The sequence below is a fragment of the Mobula birostris genome, chromosome 9, assembly GCF_030028105.1.
Source record: "Mobula birostris isolate sMobBir1 chromosome 9, sMobBir1.hap1, whole genome shotgun sequence".
NCBI lineage: Eukaryota > Metazoa > Chordata > Chondrichthyes > Myliobatiformes > Myliobatidae > Mobula > Mobula birostris.
In genome coordinates, this window is record NC_092378.1 from 23,528,930 (window position 1) to 23,555,953 (window position 27,024).

A 27,024-nucleotide genomic window follows, 5' to 3' on the forward strand; every position below is an offset into this window, starting at 1 on the left:
GCACATCCTTCGATATAGTTGTTTAAACATTGACGCCAAACTTTACCACAAAACTTGTGCAACTCTAATTTTTTCATTGAGGATGCTTTGTAGGTGTTCCTGTGATTTTTTTTACTAGATTAAAAATCCAATAGAAACAGAAGTCTTGTTGTTGACCAGCACAGAAGCAAGGACAAGGTAATGGGTAATACAAAACAACATTTGAACAAAGGGTCTCGGCCTGAAACGTCGACTGTACCTCTTCCTAGAGATGCTGCCTGGCCTGCTGCGTTCACCAGCAACTTTGATGTGTGTTGCTTGAATTCCCAGCATCTGCAGAATTCCTCGTGTTTACATTTGAATGGAAATCTTAGCTTACATCACTCATCACGATGTTTTGCCTCCACTCCTTTACTTTCTCTTGAGCAGGCAAATGTCAGAAATACCCAGCAGATTAGTTAGCATTGGTAGAAAGAGAGACAGAGTTAACCTTGCAGATCTTGACAATGCTTTAAAAGTAGACAAAGTGAGCAAAAGTTGCAGAGAAGGAGGAGTGGTCATTTCCCTTCCCTAAGACTAACTTCTCCCAGTTCTGATCAAAGGTCTTGACTTGGGACATTATCTGTTTATTTCTTAAATGCCAACTGACCTGTTGAATATTTGAAATATTTTCTGTTTTTTTTATATGTGCAACAACAGTAATTTTTATTTGCTTTTCCATTACTGTTTCCTGAGGAAGTTTACATGCCACAAGGTCATTAATTGATTATTCAATGGAATATGTTTGGGAATATGAATTTAACCAACTGGCAAATCCTTTAGCCTAAAAGCATGGATAGATCAAAAATACATTATCAGTCGCAGTTGTGCATTTTGGCACAGAGGGTTGGTATTCCAGAGGGCTAATGGGATGTAGTTATGTTTGTTGGTGATGTATTTAGCCTTCTCATATAAGTTTGTATCCAGGAGGACTTGTTACACTTCATTCTGTATCCCACCAGATGTTCTCTCCCACACACCTGATGTCATGTCATTGGAGATGAAAGAGTGAAGAATGAACTAGAAATTTCACAAGTTCTTATATTCAGATTGCATGTGCTTTGTGGAATTTCTGCTTGATTCTCCACTCTTTCATTTTGCAAAGTAGTTTTCTTGCTGAAACCTGAAATCTATTCAATTCCCTAATGACATTTTTAAATGATCAGAGATCCTAGATAACTGTGAAGTGTTTTCAACTGCTCTACAGCAAAGCCTAAAAAACCCAGCATGAAATGTCGCATCTTAGCAATGTGCTCCATCTAGTGGGCCAGCTCGGAAATGTGGCCCAGTGAGCAAGTGATAAAAGAATACGCAACACGCATCAAAGTTGCTGGTGAACGCAGCAGGCCAGGCAGCATCTCTAGGAAGAGGTACAGTCGACGTTTCAGGCCGAGACCCTTCGTCAGGGTCCTGAAATGTCGACTGTACCTCTTCTTAGAGATGCTGCCTGGCCTGCTGCGTTCACCAGCAACTTTGATGTGTGTTGCTTGAATTTCCAGCATCTGCAGAATTCCTGTTGTTTGCATTGATAAAAGCATACAGTGGATTCTGGTGAGTTGGGAGACAACAGGACCATTACATTTTGGCTCAATTAAGTGGCTGCTTCAATTAGCCAAAGTTTCATGGCATTAGTTAAAAGGGTATTAAAGAAGACAAACTGAGTGACAAACTATATATTTAAATAAAATGTATAACAAATTAAAACACTACCAATAGTAATATTATAAAACTGTATAAGTTCCTAATAGTTATCGACAGAGGAATTAATCAAACATACGCAATGAACAAAATCAGAGCAGACACCTAGTGCAGATAATGGACTACCTTCATACATTGCTATCGATGAATACATTCTCCAAATCTTCCTGTTCATTGTAACATTCAAGACAATTGTCGATACCTTCAAATTTTTAATAGTTCCTAACTTGTTGAAGTATGAAATTCTTTGATTTTCACTCCCAGGTACTTCTGGTATTAACAAACCTGAATGTTTGAAACCGCAGTGAACAAAATAATACTGATTTGGCTTGCTGCTTATTTTTCACTAATGATCATGGACACAAATCATTGTTTTTTGAACACAACACACGCAACTGAAGTTATTTAAAAGTTGTTAGTTCTAAGCACAGCCACACAAGAATGTGCAACTGACCTTAGTTAGAACCTGTTTGGCAACAGTCTCTTGTCCCAATTAAGCAGCATAGTGTCCAAATAAATGAAGGGAATTCCGGCAATTTTCTCAATTAGTTTTTGTTCTTGAAAAGTTGTCCCAAGTAAGTGGCTGCTCTGATTGACCAGCAACCACTGTATTAGCAGAAGCCAATTCTTAAGATGCATTTTCATTCATATTATTGCACAGGTTTTCATATAAATTCTTATTTTTTCATTTACGGGATGTGGGCGTCACCAGCTACGCCAGCATTTATTGCCCATCCCTCGTTGCCCTTGAGAAGGTGATGGTGAGCTGCCTTCTTGAACTGCTGCAGTCCCTGAGGTGTAGGTACACCCACAGTGCTGTTAGAGAGAGAATTCCATGATCTTGACCCAGCAACAATGAAGGGATGGTGTTATATTTCCAAGTCAGGATGGTGAGTGACTTGGAGGGGATTTCCAAGTGGTGGTGTTCCCAGGTACCTGCTGTTCTCGTCCTTCTAGATGGTAGTGGCTATGGGTCTGGAAAGTGCTGCCTTAGTAGCTTTGGTGTGTTGTTACAGTGCATCTTGTAGACAGTACACACTGTGACAACTGTTCATTAATGATTGGATGCGCGTGGAAGGGGTACCAATCAAGTGGGCTGCCTTTTACTGGATGGAGTCAAGCTTCCTGAGTGTTGATGAATCTGCACTCATCCAGGCGAGTGGAGAGTATTCCATTACTCTCCTGACCTGATCCAAGTAAGAATAGGAAGAATTTTTGTTTGCCTCAATGTGCAAACCATAGATGCTTTTTTAAAAAATCAATCAATTAATACCAGGAAGTAAGTTGAGCACCTTCACAAGTCTGGCAAGTATTCCATTGAAAAGTAAATATGAAACATTTCAGCTATCATCATTTTCTCTGATGCTGTAAACTGAAAATTTTAAAGAAACTTAAATTGGATACTGTGACCAAATATTTTTATGGAATAGTTAGGCCCAAGAGGCACCTAATGTGACTCTAGTGTATCAGGTTCACCTGCTATAGTCACATGCAGAAGCTAGTTGATGAAAGCTAATTGAAATATCAGCCACACACAGTTAATTCACTGAACTGGAGCCCAAATTAGTTGCATAAAAGGCACCAAATCTACTCATGTTATTCCTCTTGCTTATCATCTACTTGGTTTTAATAGTGATATAAAGTACTTTTTCTGGGAGAGTAGATTTTGAAAGGCTAAGGCTCAAAAACTAAATTATCCCAAGAAATATGTATTTGGATATTTGCCATTTCTAAAACGAAAATTAAAAACATTGTATTTTTATTTTCAATACTCCACTGACTGAATATCTACAAAAGCTGACTGAAAACCCAATTTACAGAAGCTTGAATTCTGTTAACATGCTGCACTTTCATGTAATCAACCATCTGCTGTGTTTTAGCCCAGTTTTGCCATATGTCTCCAAACACTCTGTATGCCATGTGATTGTGCACATGTAGCAAATCTTTTCTGATTGCAGTTCTTCAGGAGAAAGTCAATTTTGTAGCTCTAACCAAAATCATTGTTTTAAAATCATTGCATTGAATCAGGACTCTGATTTAGTTTAATAAATATACTGTTCAGATTTATGAAAGCAGGAATTGAGATTAGTTACTTCTGGGAAATATTCTACTGCGTAATTGACCTAATTTGCATAGAAACTTTGATCATATTAGCATAATGCATTCATTTTCTAAATATTTGCACATCAAGCTTCTTGGGGATTTAATTAGGATTTTTTTTAAATAGATGAGCTCATTTTTTATAATAAGATCACAAGCTAAATATAAATAACAAGGCCCAATCCAGATCTTGGATTGCCAAAGAAGATAATGATGAGAATGGTTAGTGGATTCATGAAACTTAGAGAAGAAAGTGAGATGGAGAAAAATATGACAAAAAGGAGTTTATTGCAGAGGGGACTAAAATGTAAATTGTCTTTGCATGGCACAAGTTTGAAGAGTGCCGAAAAGTAAGCTACCTTGATTTCATATGCACGATGGTAGTACGCAGTTAATAGTGTATTGACGTTCTGAGTAGAAAAAAATATATCTCACAGTAACAACGTCATTCTCAAATTTCAAACGATCACTGTGCAGGCCTCAGCTGGAACAGTGTGGACAATTCAAAAACAAAGTAAAGGCAATAGTATCCCTGGATGTTCTGATCATGGTGAGAAAATAATCCAGGCATTCTGTGTATAATGCAGTAAAATTATTGTCATTCTATCCTCAAGTCCCTTCCAATTATTGCTGGCATTTGCCATCGGACAGTATTAACAATAGGAGCATTGTCAGTCAGCTGCTTCCTTCCCCATGTTTGATTTGATGCTCTGAGACTTTGTAGGGCCTGAGTCAAAGTTGTGGATTCAACCACTTAACACTACACTATCCCCTTTGGTGGGTCTGTCCTGCCAGTGGATCAAATGTAGCCAGGAATGATGGTGTGTTATCTACAAGATACCGTTCTATAAGTGTAACAATATCAGGCTGTTTTGAACCAAATTACCAGTGATTCACGACAAGGACTTTTTGCAATGTTAATTGGACTGGGAATGACTCTTTCATGTCGCGATTTGTTACCCAGGTGATCTTTCATCTGAGCAAAAAGCAAACTGCTGGTGGAACTCAGTGTCTGTGGTGTGGGGAGGAAAGGAAATGTTGACATCTCGGGCTGAGACCCTGCATCTCAATCCTGATGTATCAACAATTCCTTTGCTTCCACAGATGCTGCTCTACCTGCTGTGTTCTTCCAACAGTTTGTTTTTAACTGCAGATTCCAGTATCTGCTGACTTTTGTGTCTCCATGGGAAGTAGTGAGGGAATTATCAGGGAACACTTGTGATGAGGATGGAGAGTGGAGCAATAAACCGTGATTTGTGTCTCTAAAAATGGTTAAAAAATGTTAGTATCTGGATATGATAGATTTACAGTAAAACACTTTTTTGTTATGACTGACCTAAGCACTACCTATCCCTCCACCTATCTTTGGGTCATCTGCAAACTTTGCCACAAAGCCATCAATTCCACTATCTAGCATCATTGACAAACAATATGAAAAGTAGCAGTACCAATACTGACTCCCTGTGGAACACTTGTAGTCACTGGCAGCTAACCAGAAAAGACCCCCTTTATTCACACTCACTGTCAGCCAATCCTCTATCCATGCCAGTGTCTTTCCGAAAACACCATAGGAGTTCATCTTCTTAAGCACCCTCATGTGAGGCACCTTATCAAATGCCTTCTGAAAATCTAAGTAAATGAGATCCACTGCCTCTTCTTTGACCACTTTGGTCTGCAGTGGACTTATTTTGTTCAAATTGTGTTCTTCGTTGCAAAAAATGTGTAGTTTTTAATCTACCTAGTGAATGTTGCTTATATGATCCTGTGTGTCTGCTGCAAATATGTTTTTCCTTGAACCTGTGTACACATGTACTTGTGTATGTGACTTTGAGAAACAGCTAACATTTGGGCCTGCGACCCTTAATCAGAACTGCTTCAGTCCCTTCCTTCAGCTGCTGTTAGACCACCGAACTTTCCAGCATTTTATGTTTCTATTTCAGATACCCAGCTTTTTAAAAATTTTGGTTAAAGCAGGAAGTTTTGTTTGTTTTAGCAAATCTGGGTAAAATACTGAGCTGTGGGGAGAATATTGATTCTGATTTCGCAAGCAAATATGATTCAAATGTAAAATTCAGTGGTTTGATTTAAATGCGAATACTTGTCATGCTTGAACTGCTTTCTGCTTATGCATGGGGCCATGCTGAGTTGACAAATGTAACCATAATGTTGGTTTACAGAGAAATTCTGTACCCTGTCCAGCCATTATTGTGAATGAAACCAATGGCCTTTTCCAGGTTGTTGTTGATCAACTCGCTCTGAGCAGGAATTTTTTTTTTACACAACATGAAAACTGCATGGTACTTTAATGTTTATTTGTAATATGTATATCAAACAAACAAACCCAACTTGCAATCCAAATAAAAAATATCAGGCAGTCAGAACAACTGACATTGGCCTTTTCCAGGTTGCTGTTGACCAACTTGCTCTGAGCAGGAATATATTTATCTTGCAATCTGGAAGATGCCTTTTGCATTAAGTCTGATAGTGCAAAGTAAAATATTTTGACGAGATGCCGCCGGCGTTCAGCGGGCCAGCAGTTTATTACCAATGAGACTTCCACTCTGAGTTTATTGTTAGAATTTGTAAAAAATGTTGTGACTTGAAACACTGATGATGATGTTCCAACTTGTTTCAAAGTAAAGGTTGTGGTATATTAACTATAGAAACATAGAAAATTGGTGCAGGAGTAGGCCATTCGGCCCTTCAAGCCTGCACCGCCATTCAGTATGATCATGGCTGATCATCCAACTCAGAACCCTGTACCAGCCTTCCCTCCATACCCCCTGATCCCTTTAGCCACAAGGGCCATATCTAACTCCCTCTTAAATATAGCCAATGAACTGGCCTCAACTGTTTCCTGTGGCAGAGAATTCCACAGATTCACCACTCTCTGTGTGAAGAAGTTTTTCCTAATCTCGGTCCTAAAAGGCTTCCTCTTTATCCTCAAACTGTGACCCCTTGTTCTGGACTTCCCCAACATCGGGAACAATCTTCCTGCATCTAGCCTGTCCAAACCCTTTAGAATTTTATACGTTTCAATCAGATCCCCCCTCAAATGTTAAATTAAAATTAATTATTGGAAGAAGACTAATTTTATCTAAGTGACTTGCAAAGATTTAAATAAGCAAGAAAAGAGAAATCGGGCAGTACTAGCAGATTGTACTGTCTTTGGGATGTTCTGGAAGAACTCACTAAGACACTGACACTTTAGACAGCAACTTCCAAACTCACAACCTCTACCAACTGCAGAAGGTCAGGGCGGCAAAAGAATAAGCATAACACCATCTGGAAGTTGCCCTCAAGCCACGCACCATTTTGACTTCAGAATCAGAATCAAGTTTATTATCAGACTTGATTGTTGTTTTGTAGCAGCAGAACAGTGCAAAGACACAAAAACATTATTAATAAAGAAACAAATAATGCAACAAAAAGGAGTAATGGGGTAGTGTTCATGGCTCTTAAAAATATATTGCCATTCTGTCAATGTTGTTCAATCAAACTCCTGGAACTTTGCCTAAGAGCACCTCAAGAATTGCAGTGGTATTGAATTAGGTTTAATATCACCGGCAGATGTCTTCATTGTAGTTTGGCAGCAGTACATTGCAATACATATTTTTTAAAAAACTATAAATTACAATAATTCAATTTACAAGTTTTTTGTTTGGTGCAAAATAAATTCCATATACTGTGCACTTTTATTTTCCTTTAGTGATTTATTGTCTCTTTTGTGGTAATATGCTTTTGTTCCAGCTTTCTGAGTATAGCTAGTTCTGTGGACAATTCTGATCAGAATATGCGTAAATGTGAGAGGGACATTAGTCGGTGTAAACACTCAGCATTGAGCATTGCAGTCATATTTCTCCAAATATGAAAATCAAAGTCTCAGCTTATTCAACTGTCATTAACTTACATTAATCATACAAGGATTAAAAAGTAATCTGCAATGTGAGATGATATCCAATACTGATGCATTAAAGTCAATTCAAAGAAACAAATACCGTGGAAAATCAGTGTTTTCTTTAATTAAAGCAAGCAAAAATTGCAACAAAGCTCATGAAAATTTACTCTTGTTCCTACAGCATTTGCAAATCTGGTATTCAAAGATGCCTCTGAGGAAGCTACAATGCTTATAAAAAGTTTTTTTACTCCCCTCTCCCTGGAAATTTTCATGTTTTGTTGTTTTACGACATTGAATCAGTGTATTTAATTTGGCTTTGACACTGATCAACAGAAAAAAGACTCTTGCATGTGAAAGTGAAAACAGATCTCTACAGCCCCCTCAAACCTAATCCTAAGGTCCAAGGGGGCACACACCCTCACTAACCCTAAGCGCACCCTGATTAACTCTAGCCCCACCCCCACAAACCTGATGACCTGTGCAAGGAGGAACCAGATCCAATAAAGGCAAGTATTGGACCTGGTGAATGAAGGCGTGGGCCAGATCAAAGTGGCAGGGTTACGCGATACTGAAACTCATGTGACGAGATCAACGAACCCAAGACGGATGATCCGTCAACTGCCTGCATTTTTAATATACAGTATCTCTGTTTTGCTTGTTTTTAATCTACTCAATATACATATTTATTTATTATTTTATTTTCTCTGCTAGATTATGTATTGCATTGAGCTACTTCTGCTAAGTTAGCAAATTTCACGTCACATGCCAGTTATAATAATCCTGATTCTGACAAAGTGATCTAAATTAATTACAAGTATAAAACACAAAATACTTGATTGCACAATTACTCACCCCCTTCAAACCATTCCTGTGCAGCTTTGGTCATTGTCTTGCTGGAAAACTAATCTTATCCAAGTCACATCAGGCTTTCCTCCAGGATTTCTCTGTATTTTGCTGCATTCATTTTATCCAAGCCTTCCAGGGCCTGCTGCAGTGAAGCATCCCCACAGCATGATGCAGCCACCACCATGCTTCATGGTAGGGATGGTGTGTTTTTGATGATGTCTGGTGTTTGGCTTATGCCAAAAATAGCATTTAGTCTGATGGCCAAAAAGCTCAATTTTGGTTTTGTCATACCATAGAACCACCTTCCAGCTGACTTCAGAGTCTCCCATACGCCTTCTGGCAAACTCTGGCCGAGTTTTCATGTGAGTTTTTTTTCAACAGTGCCTTTCTCTTTGCCACTCTCTAATAAAGCTGCAACTGATAAGCACCCGGGCAACAGTTGTTGTATGCGCAGTCTCTCCCATCTCAGCCACTGAAGCTTGTAACTCCTCCGTTGTTGTCATAGATCTTTTGGTGGCCTCTTTCACTCGTTCCCTTCTTGCACGGTCACTCAGTTTTTGAGGATGGCCTGGTCTAGACAGATTTACAGCTGTGCCATATTCTTTCCATTTCTTGATGATTGACTTAACTACTCCAAGGGACATCCAGTGACTTGGAAATTTTCTTGTATCCATCTCCTGACTTGTGCTTTTCAATAACCTTTACGCGAAGTTGCTTGGAGTGTTTGTTTGTCTTCATGGTTTGTCTTCTTGCTCATGTTGTTCCATTGTTTAAAAAGGGCTCTAAGAGTAAACCTAGCAATTATTGGCCTGTGAGTTTGATGTCAGTGCTGGGTAAATTGATGGAAAGTATTTTTAGAGATGGTATATATAATTATCTGGATAGACAGGGTCTGATCAGGAACAGTTAACATGGATTTGTGCGTGGAAGGTCATGTTTGACAAATCTTACTGAATTTTTTGAAGAGGTTACTGGGAAAGTTGACGAGGGTAAAGCAGTGGATGTTGTCTATATGGACTTCAGTAAGGCCTTTGACAAGGTTCCACACGGAAGGTTAGTTAGGAAGGTTCAATCGTTAGGTATTAATATTGAAGTAGTAAAATGGATTCAGCAGTGGCTGGATGGGAGACGCCGGAGAGTAGTGGTGGATAACTGTTTGTCAGATTGGAGGCCGGTGACTAGTGGTGTACCTCAGGGATCTGTACTGGGTCCAATGTTGTTTGTCATATATATTAATGATCTGGATGATGGGGTGTTAAATTGGATGAGTAAGTATGCAGATGATACTAAGATAGGTGGAGTTGTGGATAATGAAGTAGGTTTTCAAAGCTTGCAGAGAGATTTAGGCCAGTTAGAAGAGTGGGCTGAAAGATGGCAGATGGAGTTTAATGCTGATAAATGTGAGGTGCAACATTTTGGTAGGACTAATCAAAACAGGACATACATGGTAAATGGTAGGGCATTGAAGAATGCAGTAGAACACAGCGATCTAGGAATAATGGTGCATAGTTCCCTAAAGGTGGAATCTCATGTGGATAGGGTGGTGAAGAAAGCTTTTGGCGTGCTGGCCTTCGTAAATCAGAGCATTGAGTATAGGAGTTGGGATGTCATGTTGAAATTGTACAAGGCATTGGTGAGGGCAAATTTGGAGTTCTGGTCACCGAATTATAGGAAAGATGTCAACAAAATAGAGAGAGTACTGAGATTTACTAGAATGTTACCTGGGTTTCATCACCTAAGTTACAGAGAAAGGTTGAACAAGTTGGGTCTTTATTCTTTGGAGCGTAGGAGGTTGAGGGGGGACTTGATAGAGGTATTTATGATTATGAGGCGGATTTATGATTATGAGAGTTGACATGGATAGGCTTTTTCCATTGAGAGTGGGGGAGATTCAAACAAGACATGAGTTGAGAGTTAAAGGGCAAAAGTTTAGGGGTAACATGAGGGGGAACTTCTTTACTCAGAGAGTGGTAGCTGTGTGGAACGAGCTTCGAGCAGAAGTGGTTGAGGCAGGTTCGTTGTTGTCATTTAAAGTTAAATTGGATAGCTATACAGACAGGAAAGGAATGGAGGGTTATGAGCTGAGTGCTGGTCGGTGGGACTAGGTGAGAGTAAGAGTTCGGCACAGACTAGAAGGGCCGAGATGGCCTGTTTCAGTGCTGTAATTGTTATATGGTTATATGTTGTTTTTGCCAGGATACTGACTCACCAGCAGTTGGATCTTCCAGATACAGGTGTATTTTTACAACAATCAATTGAAACACCTTGACTGCACACAGGTCTGCAAAAACAGACCTCAATTTAACTAATTATGTGCCTTCAAAAACCAATTGGCTGCACCAGTGATGATTTGGTGTGTCATATTAAAGGGGGTGTACATTTAAGCAATCAATTGTTTTGTGCTTCATATTTGTAATTTAGATCACTTTGTAGAGACCTGGTTTTGTTTTGACATGAAAGATTTTTTTTCTCTGTTAATCAGTGTCAATAAAGTCAAATTAAGTTCACTGTGATTCAATGTGGTAAAACAATAAAACATGAAAACTTCCAAGGGGGCTGAGTGCTTTTTATAAGCACTGCATATTACAGGAAATGTATATGAGATGATGCAACTTGTGAACAAGGTTATTATTATATGCAAAAGTGTGGTAGGGCAGTGACATTGTTGGAAGGTCATAAGAGTTTAAACAACCGTTCTGTCAAAACATGTTTGTGAAGGCTGCAAATCTGCAGTCAAGTTGCATTGCATGTAGAAAATACATGCCATTGTGTGCTATGCATTTCTTTGCATTATCTTTTGTGTTACTTTTTAAATGTTAAACAGATGCAACACTTGGAACATTTATTTCTTCCATTTTTTTTGCATTTATTCCACTCCTTTGAGTCCAGCAAAGCAATTCTCAATCCAAAATGAAGAGTACGAGACCTATTTATAATGTTCTGTTTTTTTAACATGCTGCTAAGTGGTAATTAAAAGTTTTTCATCTTCAGCATGCTCCCCACTGCTCTGTGGCTTTACCCTTTACTTTAGTATTAACATCAAGACAAATTAAATTAGAAAATAAATTGATTTATTGCAGACTCATAAATCAGTATTTCAACTGTAGACCAAGGATGTAGCAAAGACTTTGTAAGGATTTGCCATCCATAAAGATTTAATTTTATCAAGAGTTCCTTCACTAAATCATCTTTTCTCTTTTTGGCCGTCAGTTCAGGATTTATGTATGTTATTTTCTATTTTCATGTTACAACTCCCTTTTTTAAACTTAAATCTTCAAATTGTTTCTGTTTTTTAAGAAAACAGTAAATGTGACTCCAAACAGTTTTTTTTAAAAAGGAATCCAAATTTGCAAATCCCTGTTGGAAGAAGTTTAAATAAAACAACATAATATTCCTTCAGAAACCAGTCAATATTATGAAATGGACACATGTCTTCTCACATTAATTAATGTCAACAAGTGGACCTATTTGAATGTGTTCATAGTTGAGAACATTTTGAGAAAACAGCATGAGAATAAAGATAGCACTAGAACAATTTGTGTTCTTTGGTTCTGTCATTCTTGAGAAGAATTCTTAGGCACTGTTTTATCAAGGACAGTAAAAAGCAAGTTTTTAAATATAAAGAAAGCTGTTTGGAGTGTTACTATTCAGGCCTGAAAGATTGGAGAATTTGTGTGCGAATGGACAGGAGAAGCTTGGTTTATTGTCCTTGAGAAGAGCGAGGATAAAGTTGGGAGGATTTGACAGAGGCACTTAAGGTTGCTTTGAGACACACATACAGGCATGTGCTTAAAACTGGATCTACCCGTTCACACTGAAATATACAACTGCATGCACCCACAGACATGTACACATTAAGAGTAAAAAAAAATGTGGAAGGGTAAATACAGAAGGGTAAGAATGTAGAAGGGTGATTGACAAAAGTAGCAGAGTGAAATATGCAATGATTTATCTGCTCGTTGTGTTCTGGAATGCATTGTCTGTGGATGGTGGAATTAAAACTTTTTAAAAATAAATTGGATATACACTTGAAGGGGAAATCTTTTCCGTGGTTTAGAAATTCAATGGTCTAATTGAATAATTCAATAAAAATACATCATGGCCCCAGTCAGGTGAATGACATTGTCCTGGTTTTCTAAATTCATGTGATACAGGTCCACAATCCCTTATCCGAAATCCTTGGGGCGAGGATTCAGAATTTTTTGGATTTCAGACCCCCCCCCCATACCAAAAAACACGTATGTTCAAGTCCCTTATTTAACCTGTTTCAGCGCGGTGGATTTTAGAACCCAGCGGCACACCAAACCTACGCACATCCTCCCGTACACTTTAAATTATCTCTAGGTTACTTATAATAGAACATAGAACATAGAATAGTACAGCACAGTACAGGCCCTTCGGCCCACAATGTTGTGCCGACCCTCAAACCCTGCCTCCCATATAAGCCCCCACTTTAGATTCCTCCATATACCTGTCTAGTAGTCTCTTAAACTTCACTAGTGTATCTGCCTCCACCACTGACTCAGGCAGTGCATTCCATGCACCAACCACTCTCTGAGTAAAAAACCTTCCTCTAATATCCCCCTTGAACTTCCCACCCCTTACCTTAAAGCCATGTCCTCTTGTATTGAGCAGTGGTGCCCTGGGGAAGAGGCGCTGGCTATCCACTCTATCTATTCCTCTTATTATCTTGTACACCTCTAAAATGTCTCCTCTCATCCTCCTTCTCTCCAAAGAGTAAAGCCCTAGCTCTCTTAATCTCTGATCATAATGCATACTTTCTAAACCAGGCAGCATCCTGGTAAATCTTCTCTGTACCCTTTCCAATGCTTTCACATCCTTCCTGTAGTGAGGTGACCAGAACTGGACACAGTACTCCAAGTGTGGCCTAACCAGAGTTTTATAGAGCTGCATCATTACATCGCGACTCTTAACCTCTATCCCTCGACTTATGAAAGCTAACACCCCATAAGCTTTCTTAACTACCCTATCCACCTGTGAGGCAACTTTCAGGGATCTGTGGACATGTACCTCGAGATCCCTCTGCTCCTCCACACTACCAATTATCCTGCCATTTACTTTGTACTCTGCCTTGTATTAGGTATAATACCTAATACAATGTAAATGCTATGTAAATAGTTGTTATACTGTATTGTTTAGGGAATAATGACAAGAAAAAAATTTGTTTCCAACGAAAACATTCAACAAAACATAAAAAAATACAGCTTCAAACGAACCAAATCAAACACATGGTAAATGACTTATTGGAATAATTGTAGAACGTCACTGTCACTGTAAAACTTCAGTAACTTGTCTTTCTGTTTATTTAAATCATGTACAGTGGTATTTCCGACACTATTTTCTTCAGTAATACGCCGCACGGACACACCACGATCAAGCTTCTGCAGTAACTCCACTTTCTGAGTTATTGATAATGATAGATGCTTCCTTCTCTTTTTCTCATTGTTACCTGCAACTCTTTTTGACATTTTTACAGTGAAATTAAACACAAAGTGTCAACAGTGAACACAAAATATCAGTGAACAGCAAATGCATGTGTAACCAGTACGAGAGCTGAGCCGCAACTGACGTCTGGCAGCCTCTGCTAGTGCTGCCACACCACACCTGAGTGACGTCAGCTGTCGGCGAAAAAAACTTCAGTTTTCGGAGCTTTTTGGATTTCAGAATTTCAGATAAAGGAATGTGCACCTGTAGTGTATTCACCAACATTCTTGGACCAATTGATCACCATATGCTACGTGTCCTATGCCAAATTGTGTAACAGTTGAATGGATTATTTTAAGGATTTTAACCTTCTTAATATTTTTCAAAGAACAGTTATAGCAAAACATTTGTTTTGACTCTTCTGATTTAGAGATAATTTATCAGTCACAAGTTGGTGGGTGGCCTTTTTCTTCCAATTGGCTGGATAGTGGGATGATGCCAGTTATGTTACATAAAGATGATGAAGTGTCAAAAGCTGAAAAATCCTGAATGCTATCTGCAGATGCTAATATTATCTTTTTTTCTTGCAGTGAAAGATTCTTTGTAAAGTTGAATAAAAATGGTTTGCCAAAATTTCCAGAGAGAATGGAAAGACAGTGCACACTTTTCATTGTAAGTAAAACCCTAATTGTGTAATTAATTAGAAACAAGCTAGAAAATTGTTTGTCTTCAGCATTCGGTTTATTGATTTAACATGATTACCATCAAGTTAATCATTTTTTAGAATGAATAAATCCATGTGATTGGTCATTCTAGCAATAATATTGTGGGTTACTACCTTTTGTAAAGCTATTTTGTAATGGTGTTATTGGTCATTATAAGAAAATGGAAAGTACTTGATGTGAAACAGGAACCACTTACTTTTTTACATATTATTCATAATATAAATCCGTTTGCTCATTTCCTGGAATAATTTGTTAATATTATGTCATGATTCCCATATAAGTAGTTTCATACTTTGTATTCAGGAAGAGGAAATAAGGTAAATGCATGGCATTTTATTTCTGGGCTGTGCAATAATAATATAGTAATTGGAAGAAGGCAGAAGAATGGGATTGAGAGGAAAGATCAGCCATGATCAAAGGGTGGTTAAGAATTGATGGGCTATTTAGAGTTTTAACATCATTTTCCTTTGTGTGATTCATATCATTTAAACTATGCAGTGACGAAGGATTTGTTCTCATTTTAATGCATATGATAACAAGTAATAGGATACCAGACACCAAATCCATCTATGTTTCTTGTGATTTTGAGACTCTGCATCCATGCTGCTTTTCTTCTTTGCCCCTATGATGCCAATTCTTTGGAGCAGAGAAATTTAATAAAACACACTGAAGAAATTTCTCCTCAAATGTGACAATTCCTCTTCCACTTTGATAATTAGCCAAGATTCAAGAATGCTACCGATTACTTCTCATGAAGCAGAGTTAACTCGGATCTTTTCTCATCCTCTACTACTCTCTCTCTCACATTTAACCTGATGCCAGAAGAATATAGGTCTTTAGAGGACCAAGTCCTTCACGCAGGTCCAAAGGATCAAAGGCTACCCATAGTTCTATCCCTTTGTGTTTCTCCATCACTTAATGTTCTGAAGTTCTTCTTGATATGTCCTCTTGGATGGGATGATCTCAGATGCTCTTCGACTCTTTTCGATCTCCCTGCTTTAGTCCTTCCTCTCCACCTCATCAATTTCTTGTCCTAGTTGGTTATGTCCTCAATCCACACTCTGCCCCTGTACCTGTCCTTACTCAGTTTCTCACCCCACAACCACCTCCACCTCTACACTCAGATTACTTCCTGCTTCTCCAGTCAGCGGAGAATGTAAATGAGAAATTAAACATGGGTGCTGTGGTACAATTTCTAATTTCATCTTTGTAAGTTGTAACAATTCACTGATAGAATATTCTTTGAAGCCTAAGAAGCTGTTTGGGTGTACAACCTCACCTAATGTTACCTTCTAGGAAGAGTCATGAGAACTTTAAAAACAGAAAATGCACGAAACAGTTCAGCAGGTCAGGAAGTACGTGTGTCAAGAGAGATGGTTGATGTCTCGGGTCCAGGACACTTATCACAACAAATGAGTGTTTGTGACCCAAAATACCAGCATTGTTCCTCTTTCCACAGATGCTATATGACGTGCTGAGTTTCTTCAGAATTTTCTGTTTTTAGTTTTCCAGCATCTGCAGTTTCTCTGTCATGGGAACCTTAATAGAGATCTGGCATGAGAACAAATATGTGAAAGATTTGAATTAATTTACTTTAAATATTTATTTTATGAATTTACAATTTTCCATTTCATGAAAGTATATGTCATGCTGGTGTTGGGTAGGTAAAATTTTAATGTTTAATGTTCTTTCTTCCGTGTAAGTCATCTGTATGAAACTGCAAAGACAAATGTCTAACCATTTAAAGTATTTCAAATCTGTTCTGCTTTCATGTCTCTTTTCAGGATTTGGGGAGCAGTGATCTCAGAAAGGATATATACATTACTGTTCACATTATAAGACTGGGTAATATTTATTTTTCTTATCAAGGTATTTTGACAATCCAAATGTATTTCTTTTGGTATTTTTTTAAAAATGAAAATATGTTTAACACCTTCAGGTCGAATGGCAGCGGGAGAAAAGAAAAATGCTTCCAATGCACAATATCGGCGCCCGTTTGGTTGTGCAGTCTTGAGCATTGCAGACTTGCTCCAAACTGAGAGGGAGAGCAGAGATTCTAAAGAGGACCACATGCTTAAAGTCTACATGTACAGTAACATTTTCAGTATTCTTTTTTGCTTGAAAATGATGTTCAAGTGGTGAGATGCTTTACTCTAAGGGCTGTTTAAGTTATAATTCGGTTCATCTTAAGTGACATGCAGGGACCTTATTGTGATGGCATCAGAAGGAGATTTAAGCTGAGTAATTCTAAAAGTAACCAATCAGTTTTTGATGAGAGATTTCCTGCATCATTTATCATCCAAGTGCAAAGCTTTGATAATTGTGATCTGAAAGTCATCTTCATGTTGTAAAATAAGCAAACAAAGTGCAGAGAAATAACACATATTGGCTGAACCTTGCAAACAGACCACATTTTTGGCTGTTGTATGAGACATTTCACAGCAGATGTCATAGTGCATGGGCCAGATTGTGTTGCTGTTTACTCAACCCTTCTCTCAATACATAAAGTTGAGCAAGCCTATCTTCCACGTGTTGTGTCCTCTGAGATGAAGTGAGCTGCTACTGGTGACTGGGTCTCTGGACCCACTTTTCATTTTATAGGTCATTACTATCAAGGCAGTTGGAGCCTTGTATCTGTTCTCTCTGCTTTGTATTCCATGCTGCAGGGTTTATTATGCTGGTCACGTGAGTGGGGGGGCATGGTAAAGGTGGAGAGAATAAGTCACTTATCTTGCTTATTTTGTGGCAGTTTCTGGCTTGGGACTGGTGGGGGCCATTTTTTTGCTGGTCACTTAATATCACCGCTAATGGGTTTGACTATTTGGAACAATCATTTCATTGGAGCTCAGGGTGTGGCATGCAAGTATAACAACCTCATGGTGGTTGCTTGCTCGCAGCAATTGATTTGTTTTGATACTTGGATTAGTCTTGTTGCTACAAAGGCCGTGGTGCAGTTTTTAAAAGTCTCAGGTAGTTGGAGAACTCAGACACTCCCTGCACGAAGGCCAAGTGACAATACTTATACGTCACCATATCCAACCCTGAGATTCATTTTCTTGAGGCCATTTGCAATAAATACAAGAAGCACAATAGAATCAATGAAGGACCACTCCCAATAGGACAGACAACAATCAATGTGCAAAAGACAATAAACTCTGCAAATACAAAAAGAAAAAGGAATAATAATAATAAATGAGCAATAAATACTGAGAACATGAAATGAAGAGTTCTTGAAAGTGAGTCCATAGGTTGTGGGTGAAGTTCAGTGATGGTGAGATCTACTTCAAATATTTATTAAGTGGAACAAACAAGGGATGCTGGAAATAGTAAATAAATTATAACATGCTGCAACGTTAGGTTAGGGGCATGCACCATTAATTTACATTTTGTATGATGAATTCACTGGAAAGTTGATCCTGCAGTGTTGAGGTGGTCAGTAATGAATCAGGGATTTGGCCCTTGGTACAGCCAGATGTTTTCAGCATGGATCAAGCACTCAATACAAAGCCAAACTGAGAACAACTTTCAGGCTATGAGGTAAAAAAGGTGTAGCTTCTGAAATCACTCCCTTGAAACCCATTCAAATAACTTGCAGCTTAAAAGAAGTCTGTAAAATTACTGGGTTAACTCTGGGAACTCAGGTTTGTAGGGACAATATGGCCGACCATTGCAGACCCAGGTAACTTGATGGGAGATGGTTGAAGGCCAGTTGTTTGATTAATTGTCGTACGTTAGGCATTGCACAGTTATAAAGCTTAAACAGGGCAAATAAGGTAAACATTTTGGGATTTGATTCTCAATCATAATATCTGTTGGAAGTAACAATTAAAAGTTTCATATTGATGTAATGTTTTTTTAAAGAAAATTTCAAGTTGAGAAGAAGTTGGATTTCAAATTTAGTACTCGTAGGAGTGGAGGGTGGGAAGTAGGAGGAAGGTCCAAAGCATTCAGAATGAAATCTCTTTTGTCAAGGATAAACACAAGGACAATAGAAAGTCGGGAAAGTCTATTGCCATGGGAACCAGGTTTTTCAGTTGTGGCATTTGTTAAAATTAAGACCTTTTATATTTCTGGATTAAGAAGATTCTCATGCCTGACACATGCTGTCAATCTGATAGTTGCCTATTACACATAGCTCGCTGCCTAACATTGTCCCCGTTTGCCCCCTGCGGGGTAAGTTGATGCAGTGCATCTGGGAAGTTTGCGTAGAGCTAAAGAAGAATCCCTTTTGAACTATAGGAATTCTATGAAGTGTTACAAGAATGGTTGATCGTGGCTTTGCAATCTCCATAGAGATTTAAATAGTGTTTCCCTTCCCAAGGACCACACATTCTAGACCCTTGCATTCTTCGGGCATTCCTATTAGCTCCTCGCACCATCACAAACACCTGACTCTCCTGCCAGCTACCTCCCTGTTCCCGGGCTAATACACAATGGCAGTCAGTGCGTGCTGGTAAGGTGGGAGGAAAGTCGAGCAGTCAAAGAAAGACCACAGACTCCACACCCCCAGCACCCAAGATCAGCATCAGCAGTACAAAACAGTGCCACCCAGACTGCATTTCCACAAGAAAGAAATTGGTTACTTCTGAAAGTCACTTCATGATCTCCCAGCTATGAACAAAATGCAAAATATACCCAATGGACAGGCAGTAAGAATACATTTAGCTTCCCAATATTAAGAAAGTTATCTTAGGATATCTTAGAAATTATCATCGTGATGGTAAAACAGGAAAAACTGTGGGTTAGTATCCATGAGGATTATAAATTATGGATATTTCCCAAATTGCTGCATTGGGGACCAGAGCTTGTTGATCCATCAATGACTGCCTCTCCCCCTCCTCACCACCCACGACAAATGAAGGTCATACGAGCTATATAGGACCTTGATTAGACCCCAGTTGGAGTACTGTGTTCAGATCTGGTTGCCTCACTACAGGAAGGATGTGGAAACCGTAGAAAGGGTGTAGAGGAGATTTACAAGGATGTTGCCTGGATTGGGGAGCATGCCTTATGAGAATAAGTTGAGTAAACTCGGCCTTTTCTCCTTGGAGCAACAGAGGATGAGAGGTGACCTGATAGAGGTGTTCAAGATAATGGGAGGCATTGATCATGTGGATAGTCAGAGACTTTTCCCCAGGGCTGAAATGGCTAGCACGAGACGGCATTGTTTTAAGGTGCTTGGAAGAAGGTACAGAGGAGATGTCAGGGATGTTTTTTTTTTACACAGAGAGTGGTGAGTGCGTGGAAAGGGATGCTGGCGGCAGTGGTGAAGGCGAAATGATAGGGTCTTTTAAGAGACTCCTGGATGGCTACATGGAGCTTAGAAAAATAGAGAGCTATGGGGTAAAGCCTAGGTAGTTCTAAGGTAGGGACATGTCCGGCACAGCTTTGTGGGACGAAGAGCATGTATTGTGCTGTAGGTTTTCTATGTTTCTATGAGGGTAAAATGTTCCATCACTGCCCGCCCCACCAGATCTTTTTTAATCTTCTGTAGCTTTGGAAGGATAATGTCATAAATCCTGAGAATTGGTTGTCACCATTGCTGAAAATAAAGCAGCACACACAAAATACTGGAGAGTTTCAGCCCAAAATGTCGACTGTACTTTTTTCCATAGATGCTGCCTGGCCTGCTGAGTTCCTCCAGCATCTTGTGTGTGTTCCGCGGATTTCCAGCATCTGCCGATTTTCTCTTGTTAGAATAAAGGTGTTTTTTGGTTAAGTTGAGCTTCCTACAGGAGAGACACGAACATTCCAGGAAATACAAGTGTGATAACAGAATTAAATCAGTCATCGTATTTCTTTCTGAAGCTTTTGTCACTTAAGTGAAAATGCATACTGTTAGTACACCCACGGTCATTTTTTCCAGCAAATTTAAGCCAGAGTATTTATTAGACGATTGAAAGCAGAACCAGATCATTGACCATAAAGCTATAAGATTTATGAGCAGAATTCAGCCATTTGGCCTATTGTGTCTGCTCTTTGATTGCATCACGGCTGATACGTTATCCTTCTCAACCCCATTCTCCCACCTTCTCTCTGTAATCTTTGACACCCTGACTAATCAAGAACCTATCAACCTCTGTTTTAAATATACTCAATGGTTTGGCCTCCAAGCCATCCACAGCAATACATTCCATAGATTCACCACCCACTGGCGAAAGAAATTCCTCCTCATCTCCGTTCTAAATGGATTCACTCACTATAGGAAACATCCCCTCCAAATCCACCCTACCTGGGTGGGCCATTAAATATTCTACAGGTTTCAATGAGATCCCCCCCACCATTCTTCTAATCTCCAGCAAGTACAGGCCCAGAGCTTTCAAACGCTCCTCATACATTAACCCTTTCATTCTAGAATCATTCTTGTAAACCCCCTGTGGACCCTCTCTAATGACAGGACATCTTTTCTAAGATGAGGAGCCCGAAGCTGCCTATGATACTCTGAGTCGTAGTCTAATCAATGCCTTATAAAGCTTCAGCATTACATCCTTGCTCTTATATTCTAGTTTTCTCAAAATCAATGCTAACAGATGTGTCAGCCAAAATTTCCCCTTAAAGAAACAATGTTGACTTTGGGCTAATTTATCATGTGCCTCCAAGCACCCCAAAACGTCATCCTTAATAATGGATTCCCACATCTTCCCAACCACTGAAGTCTGGATAACTAGTCTTTAGTTTCCTTTCTTCTGTCTTCATCTCTTCCTAAACAATGGAATGAGATTTGCAATTTTCCAGACCTCCGGAAACATTCCAGAATCTAGTGTTTCTTGAAAAATAATTACTAATGCCTTCGCAATCTCTTCAACTACTTCTTTCAGAACCCTGGGGTGTAGTCCATCTGGTCCAGGTGATTTATCTACCTTCAGACCTTTCAGCTTCCCAAGCACGTTTTCCTTAGTAATAGCAACTACACTCACTTCTTTCTCCTGACACTCTCAAATTTCTGGCATGGTGCTAGCATCTTCCACAGTGAAGATTGACACAAAATACTAATATGTTTGTCAGCAATTTTTTGTAATATTATATGTCCTCACTTTTCCTTTTATGCTGTCTTTAATTTCCCTTGTCAGCCACAGTTGCCTTAGCCTCCCTTTAGAATACCTCTCCATCCTTGGGATGTATCTATTCTGCACCTTTTGTATTGCCCCCAGAAACTAGCCATTGCTATACTAGAGTCATCCCTGCTTGTGTCCCCTTCCAATCAATTCTGGCCAGCTTCTCTCTCATGCTGCTGTAATTCCCATTTCTCCATTGTAATACCATTTTCTCCATCATAAAACTGTGATATCTGATTTTATTTTCTCCCTCTCAAACTGCTAGATGAATTCTATCATATTATGAACATTGTCTCCTAAGGGTTCCTTTTTCATAAGCTACTGAATGAAATATGATTCATTACACAACATCCATTCCAGAATTGCCTTTCCCCGAGTTGGCTCAGCCACAATCTGCTCTAAAAAGCTATCTCATAGGCCTTCTACAAATTCCCTTTCTTGGGATCCAGCACCAACCTGATTTTCTCAATCTACCTGCATATTGAAATCCCCCATGACTAATGTAATATTACTCCTTTTTGATTGCTTTTTCTATCTGCCATTGTAATTTGTATCCCACATCCTGGCTACTGTTCCGAGGCCTGTATATAACTCCAATCAGGGTTTCTTTACCTTTGCAGTTTAACTCTACCCATAAGGATTCTACATCTTCTGATCTTTTGTCACTTCTTTCTAAGGACTTGAATTAGTTTTTTTACTAAGCCACACCATCCCTGCTGCATACTTCCCTGTCCTTTGGAAGCAATGTGTATCCTTGGATGTTAAGCTCCCAACTATAATCTTTCAGTCATGACTGAATGCCCACAGCATCACACCTGCCAATTTCTAACTGCACTGTGTGATCATCTACCTTATTCCGTATACTACGTGCATTCAAAGGTAACACTTTCAGTCCTGCATTCATCACCCTTTTTGATTTTGCCCATGTGTTATACTTCAACTCATCTCACTGTCTGTAACTTCACCCTATCACCGTCCTGTCCTTTCTCATAGTCTCACCACACACTGCATCTTGTATACCAACTGCCCCATCCTCAGCCCTATCACTCCAGTTCCCATCCCTCTGCCAAATTAGCTTAAATCCTCCCCAACAGCTCTAGCAAATCTGCCCACAAGGATTTTGGTCTCCTTTGGTTTCAGATGTAACATGTCCTTTTTGTACTGGTCATACCTTCCTCAGAAGAGATCCCAACAATCCAAAAATCTGAAACCCTGCCAGCTGTACCAGTTCCTCAGCCACTCATTCGTCTGTACCATCATTCTATTCCTACCCTGACCACCATGTGGCACTAGGAGTAGATTAGATTAGATTATGAGGACACTCAGTCCTCGTTTATTGTTATTTAGAAATGCATGCAATAAAAAATGATACAATGTTCCTCCAAAATGATATCACAAGAAACACAAGACAAACCAAGACTAAAACTGACAAAACCACATAATTATAACATATAGTTTCAACAGTGCAAAGCAATACCGTAATTTGATAAACAGCAGACCATGGGCACGGTAAAAAAAAAAGTCTCAAAGTCTCGATAGCCTCATCATCTCACGTGGACGGTAGAAGGGAGAAACTCTCCCTGCCATGAACCTCCAAGCGCTGCAAACTTGCCGATGCAGCACCATTGGAAGCATCCGGCTGCAGCGGACTCTGAGGTAGTCCAAAAACTTCGAGCCTTCGACACCGAGCACCAAGCACCATCCTCTGCCGAGCACTTCGACCCTGCCCCGGCTGCCGAGCAAGAAGCAAAGCCGAGGACTCGGAGCCTTCCTCTCCGGAGATTTCGGACCACACAGTAGCAGCATCAGCGAAGCAGGCATTTCAGAAGTTTCACCAGATGTTCCTCCATGCTCTTACGCCCGTCTCCATCAAATCAGGATTGTGCACGGCACCTTACTTGACAAATAACAGACATAACCACCGGAGTGGCCGCTGTGATGTCGCGCTGCCATCTTCTCCTCTCCTATCCGAAGTAATCTGAAGATTACAACCTTGGAGGTCCTGCTCTTCAGCCTCTTCCCTAACTCCCTATATTCACTGCACAGGAGCTCTTCCTACTTTCTGCCTACGTCATTGGTGCCAATGTATACCATGACCTCTGATTGCTCACCCTCCCTCTTTAAAATATTCTCAAGCAGTTGAAGCTATGCTTGAACCAAGCACATGGGAGGCAACACACCATCCTGGTGTCTTTTTCATGCCACAGAATCTCCTGTCTGTTGCCCCTAACTGTCAAGTCTCCTATCACCACGATTCTACCTGATTTTCCCCTTCCCTGCTGAGTCTCAGAGCTGGCCACAGTGCCACAGGCCTGGGTGCTGCTGCTGTGCTGTGATTGGTCATCCCCTCCAGCAGTATCTAAAGAGTTATATTTTTTGCTGAGGAGAGTGGCCACTGGGAATCCTGCATTACCTGCTTACTCCTCTTACTTCTGGTGGCCACCTGTCTACTGTCTGAATCTTGCACCCTGGGTGTGACCACCTCAATAAAAGTCTCACCTATGAGGTTTTCAGCCACACAGGTGATCCTGAATATCACCCAGCTCCAGCACCAGTTCCTTGACCTTATCAGTCAGGAGCAGAAGGTGGGCACACTCCTGCAGGTGTAGTCATCAGGTTTACGTCCCCTGAAGGGTTAAGTAACATTTGGTACCCTGCAACCCCACATATTCCAGGAGGAGTAATAAAAAGATTTAAAAAGAAAGAAAGGAGGAGCATTCCACTGCCTAAACTACCATCCTGCCTGCACTTGTTATACCTTTGGCTCTTAATGCTTAAGCTTGAATTCTACAACCAACTAAACAATTCTAAATGATCCAGCACCCTTACTGAAGTCTGTTGAGCCAAAGCTTGACCACTCTAAGACTGTCCCACTCTAACAATGGCCAATCCCACAGTACTATGTGTTTCTAGCATCCAGAGATTGTTTATGTTTCTCATTCCCAGAATTTGTATTTAAAAAGTCCGGAGAAGCATTAATTCTTTCTTCTGTACATTCAATAAGCAGCATTCTGTGATTTGTAGCAGCTTCTGTTTAAATACTCCAGAGCCTACTTCAGATCTTTTTAGATTAAGCAGTTCCACAGTACATCATACATAAGCGTGTTAATTTACAATCTGTTTCTACTTAAAATGGTAATAATAAGTTCATCTTGCCAAGCATTTAAAATTTTTGCACATGGTGTCATGCAAACCTTGCCTTGATCAGTGCATTTTTTTTAAACAAATAAAAACAAAAGTTTTAAAATTTCTTTTCAGGATCTCATGGGTGAAAATGAAATTATGGGTTTCAAGGTGTATTGGTAAATCCTATTTCTCCTTGCTTAATTGATAGACTTTATTGGAGAAAATCAAGGATGCTTAGGGATTTCCAGACTCTTATTTAACAGTGGTGGTGCTATGCAAACGGATTGCTTATCATCTTCCTGCTGAACCATGTCTACGCCCACCTGGACAGGCCAGCGAGCACTGTGAGGGTCATGTTTTTTGACTTCTCCAGTGCGTTCAACACCATCCGCCCTGCTGTGCTGGGGGAGAAGCTGACAGCGATGCAGGTGGATGCTTCCCTGGTATCATGGATTCTGGATTACCTGACTGGCAGACCACAGTACGTGTTCTTGCAACACTGTGTGTCCGACAGAGTGATCAGCAGCACTGGGGCTCCACAGGGGACTGTCTTGTCTCCCTTTCTCTTCACCATTTACACCTCGGACTTCAACTACTGCACAGTCTTGTAATCTTCAGAAGTTTTCCGATGACTCTGCCATAGTTGGATGCATCAGCAAGGGAGATGAGGCTGAGTACAGGGCTACGGTAGGAAACTTTGCCACATGGTGTGAGCAGAATTATCTGCAGCTTAATGTGAAAAAGACTAAGGAGCTGGTGGTAGACCTGAGGAGAGCTAAGGTACCGGTGACCCCTGTTTCCATCCAGGGGGTCAGTGTGGACATGGTGGAGGATTACAAATACCTGGGGATACGAATTGACAATAAACTGGACTGGTCAAAGAACACTGAGGCTGTCTACAAGAGGGGTCAGAGCCATCTCTATTTCCTGAGGAGACTGAGGTCCTTTAACATCTGCCAGACGATGCTGAGGATGTTCTACGAGTCTGTGGTGGCCAGTATTATCATGTTTGCTGTTGTGTGCTGGGGCAGCAGGCTGAGGGTAGCAGACACCAACAGAATCAACAAACTCATTTGTAAGGCCAGTGATGTTGTGGGGATGGAACTGGACTCTCTCACGGTGATGTCTGAAAAGAGGATGCTGTCTAAGTTGCATGCCATCTTGGTCAATGTCTCCCATCCACTACATAATGTACTGGGTGGGCACAGGAGTACATTCAGCCAGAGACTCATTCCACCGAGATGCAGCACTGAGCGTCATAGGAAGTCATTCCTGCCTGTGGCCATCAAACTTTACAACTCCTCCCTTGGAGGGTCAGACATCCTGAGCCAATAGGCTGGTCCTGGACTTATTTCATAATTTACTGGAATAATTTACATATTACTATTTAACTATTTATGGTTCTACTACTATTTATTATTTATGGAGCAACTGTAACGAAAACCAATTTCCCCCAATAAAGTATGACTATGACTATTAATTAAAATAAAGTGAATTGTAAAAAATCTTCAAGATGGTGTCACGGAACAATGTGACCAATGGCGATGTCCTGCAGAGGGTTCACAAAATACTACTTCTACTACTTCTTTAAATATGACTCTACAACTAAGCCACGTGTGATTGGAACCTATGATTTACATCTTGATGATGTGTTTTTGGGCCGATTGAGCGATCTGCTGCTTTGCTGTCTCCGAAGGAGTTTGGTGAGGTTGGGAGTGAAGTGCGCAACCTGGAGGCCTTGATTCCCGCAGATGGCGTTCGACACCATTGCTTCTGTCCGATTAAGCCAACAAGCAAGGTGGAAGCTGATGAGGACAAGGGCAAAGGACAGGCAGATATTCGGTGTTGTGTACCTGCGTTGGACTGGTCCTCCTCTCCCTCGTACTAACTGCTGTCACAGGAAAGGGCAGGAGTCTTGGGTTGCTCATTACAAGGATTGATTGGCGAGGCTCATGGATGTGGTCTCAATTTGGAAGACTTTGATGTTCATGCTGAGATTCTGGTTACTCTCTTTGCTGTTTTTGAGCAGTTTGGGGTGATCATTGTGGACTGGGGTGTTTCAGTGAGGAGTGGCTCTACGGTCTGGAGTCAGCTTTCGGTGCGGCATTGAACT

The 27,024-nt window shown here is 40.1% G+C and overlaps 1 protein-coding gene across 3 annotated transcripts in view; it reads left to right on the plus strand.

The window, feature by feature from the left end:
• The window catches only part of dock4a (dedicator of cytokinesis 4a), a 365,685-nt gene that overhangs the window by 142,619 nt on the left and 196,042 nt on the right, over positions 1–27,024 (plus strand). For all 3 annotated transcript variants that reach the window (XM_072267619.1, XM_072267621.1, XM_072267620.1), the window contains exons 9-11: positions 14,596–14,677; positions 16,515–16,575; positions 16,670–16,817. In XM_072267619.1, the coding sequence (XP_072123720.1) occupies positions 14,596–14,677; positions 16,515–16,575; positions 16,670–16,817 (291 nt within the window). The remainder of the gene's footprint in view (positions 1–14,595; positions 14,678–16,514; positions 16,576–16,669; positions 16,818–27,024) is intronic.